The sequence below is a fragment of the Hipposideros armiger genome, unplaced genomic scaffold, assembly GCF_001890085.2.
Source record: "Hipposideros armiger isolate ML-2016 unplaced genomic scaffold, ASM189008v1 scaffold_1176, whole genome shotgun sequence".
In the NCBI taxonomy this organism is placed as follows: domain Eukaryota; kingdom Metazoa; phylum Chordata; class Mammalia; order Chiroptera; family Hipposideridae; genus Hipposideros; species Hipposideros armiger.
The window spans coordinates 53,868-57,023 of record NW_017732526.1 but is presented as its reverse complement, the minus strand read 5'-3'; the positions used below and the strand labels follow the sequence as shown (position 1 = coordinate 57,023).

Sequence of the window (3,156 nt, the reverse complement as noted above, 5' to 3'; positions counted from 1 at the left end):
AAAAGAAAAATAAAAATCAAAGGAAGCTGTAGTAAGCTCAAGAGTTCCTATCCATGTCAGACACTATCTGGAAACCAGGAAAAGAATTGATTTTCAGGGCTAACAAGATGCTATTTTTAGGGAAACAGGAAAAGAAAATGTAGGAATGAAATTCGATCTTATAGTTAGTCCTTGCTGGTATATGCTAGAAAAAAGGCCATCCTAGGGACATTGAAAAGTTATACCTTTCCTCCAAGAAACATTTTGATTTTGGAACACAGATTTACAAAGATTATGTGGCTCTTCCCCTGTATCCACCCTTACCTTCTGCCCAATACCCAATTCTTTTACCTATCACATAGGTTTTGACTTTACAGAGGCTGCACCTTAAGCAGGAGTTAAGAGGAAAAAGCAGTATTTGACAGGCAGTCTTTGACAGGCACCATCTGTCCCACTCTGCTTTATTTCACCTCCATACTTTGAAGGAAACAATACTTACTGATACTCAGCCACACAGTCCAGCAGACCTACATACTTTAAGGTCTCATGTTGAACAGCGCTTTCAAGAGCTCGAACTCCACTGACATCTTTTAGAATATGCTGGATGCTTTCAATGTAGCCAGATGTGAGATTTTCATCTATCTCTTTTAAGTTCCGCTGGGGTGAAAGTATGCTTTCCAAGGCTTCATGGAACCGTTTCCCTTGTAAAAATATGTCTGAAAATAAAATCAGGGGAAACGGAAAAATAAAAGAAAAAACACCAAACTAGTACTAAAAAACAAATACTCTAAAAAACTCAGTAATAACATTAAAAATTATACAAGATTGGGCCGGCCAAGTGGCGCATTGGTTAAGAGCTGGCTTGGGACGCCAGAGGGCCCCAGTTCAGATCCCAAATATGAGGGCCAGTGACACTGCCCTTTACAGCTAAGATGCTGAACAACAGCTCAACCTGGAGCTGGGCTGCCATGAGTCGCCGGCTATGGCGGTGGCGTAGGCTGCAGCCCCTGCTGCAGTGGGTTGCCATGGGCTACTGTGTGTAGCCAGCAGCCAGCATGAGCGACCAGCAGCCAGTGTGAGCGGGAGTGGCCGTCCAGAAACCGGCGACTGATCTGCTTCGCCTGGGAAGAGCGCAATGATGGTGCCAACTTGGGCCCGTGAAGCAACATCCTCCACAACTAGACCGAAGAACAAAACGACAGCAATTTGTCTGTTCCCCTCCCCCCAATTCCCCAGCGCTGTTCCCATCCCTTCAATTCCCCAATAAAAATCTTTAAAAAAAAAAAATTACACAAGATTTACCTTTAAGTGACAACCCGAGACACCACATTTCAGCCTCTTGTGAAACCTAAGAATGCACTTTAAAAACCAAAGGGTCTAGAATAGCTTACACAATAAAATGGATTAAAATAAAGTATTTCTAATTGCATCAGACCAAAACTAGAACTGAAGATCTGGGTGCTACATGACCAGATCTAATTTATGGCACTGTGGATTTAAGTATCCATTTTAGTAAATTACCTGGTTGTGATAATTTTTAGAAATTTAGGAAACTGTGTTTCTGTTTACATTTCTTTTCACAACCAAAAATTAATTATGGACATAAAAATAGTGGAGGAATCCTTTTAATAACAGGCTTAATGACTGGCAAGAAATGAAAATCAAGGCACATACAAATTAAAAACAACAAATTGTTATAGGGATGTTGTAGGACTTAGGGAGAGGGGAGGAAAATATGTAACATTCTTCTCCTGTACTTTTTTTAAGGGGTAGAACAGCCTAAGATAGTTGCTTTGTCCTCAATTTTTTTCCTTATACACTTTTAAGAAAGGAGAACACATGGGGGAGAGGGGTTGTCACTTTGTGAGGGGTGTAAATGTGTAACTATGACATTGTTTTGTACACCTGAAACTAATAAAAAAAATTAAGAAAAAAAATGAAAGAAAGGAGAACACAAACATATTCAACAAACGCAAGAAGTACTACATATTCACCTGACTCTTGGTAAGGGAAGGAAAGAAAGAAGGGGTGTTGTGCTAAGCAGCGGCCTTGGTGCTTTCAAAAGACTGTATTAACTTTCAAATACAACAACCAGCAACACAAAGATCATTACCCCCATTTCAGTGAATGAGACCTAGGCAGAGCTGTTAATTTGCCCGAAAGCAAAAAGCTGGACCAGTAATCTGTTCATTCCAGATCACCACACAGCAGAGCTAGGAAGGTAAACTCAGGGACCATCATTTAGATACACACAGAAACAGTGTAGGAAATTACATGCTTGGAGACAGAACCACAGAAAATGAGGAAAACAGTCTCATCTAATGAGGTAATATCAAGCCATATTATGTTTGTCAGGTATTTTTTACAAAGATTTTGAAAGGTCAGTTCTACCATTGGCAAAAAAAGGAATTGCTTCCAGAAAATTACTTAGAGACTTAAATGAAATTCAACTGAGCAACTACGTTATTCTATTCCAAATTTACTTGGCTCAGTTGCACTTAATGCCAGTACATGAAAGGCCTATAAGAAATTTAAGACTGATGGAATTAAAACCTAGGAAAAAGAGGTGTAGTATTCATCTACAGACTAGTTTAATGAAGAACACAAACACGTTAAAAACAGGAAGAAAAAATTGCTTCATCAACCACCAAGCAAATAGACAAGTCATTTCCCACTGCAGACTTGGTCTCTGGCTAGAGGCAACAAACATGGGACTGTAGATTACAGGATCCCATAGATTGTAAATCTCAGAACATTAAAAATGAAGCAATTTGTCAAAATAAATTTTAAAAGATTCAAGATTTATTGCAGATAACATCAAGTCAGAGTATTCACTCAATAAGTTAAAGGAATGAAAGTGAAATGTTTTCAAGTCCCAGTGTATAAAGGACATTAAAAAAAATCATGAGTCGCCAATATTCTGATAGAATGGGCAGGATAGATAATATTTTAGGATTAAAAAATTAGTGTAGCAAAAAAACTGAAAAAATAGGGCCGGCCAAGTGGCGCGATGGTTAAGAACTGGCCTGGGACACCAGAGGGCCCCGGTTCGGATCCCACATATGAGGGCCAGTGACACTGCCCTCTACAGCTAAGATGCTGAACGACAGCTCGACCTGGAGCTGGGCTACCATGAGTCGCCTGCGACGGCGTAGGCTGCAGCCCCTGTGGCAGTGG

At 40.1% G+C, this 3,156-nt stretch overlaps 1 protein-coding gene across 2 annotated transcripts in view; it reads right to left on the bottom strand.

The window, feature by feature from the left end:
• The window catches only part of MGME1 (mitochondrial genome maintenance exonuclease 1), a 17,432-nt gene that overhangs the window by 11,319 nt on the left and 2,957 nt on the right, over window positions 1-3,156 (bottom strand). For both annotated transcript variants that reach the window (XM_019632802.1, XM_019632801.1), the window contains exon 3: window positions 479-695. In XM_019632802.1, the coding sequence (XP_019488347.1) occupies window positions 479-695 (217 nt within the window). The remainder of the gene's footprint in view (window positions 1-478; window positions 696-3,156) is intronic.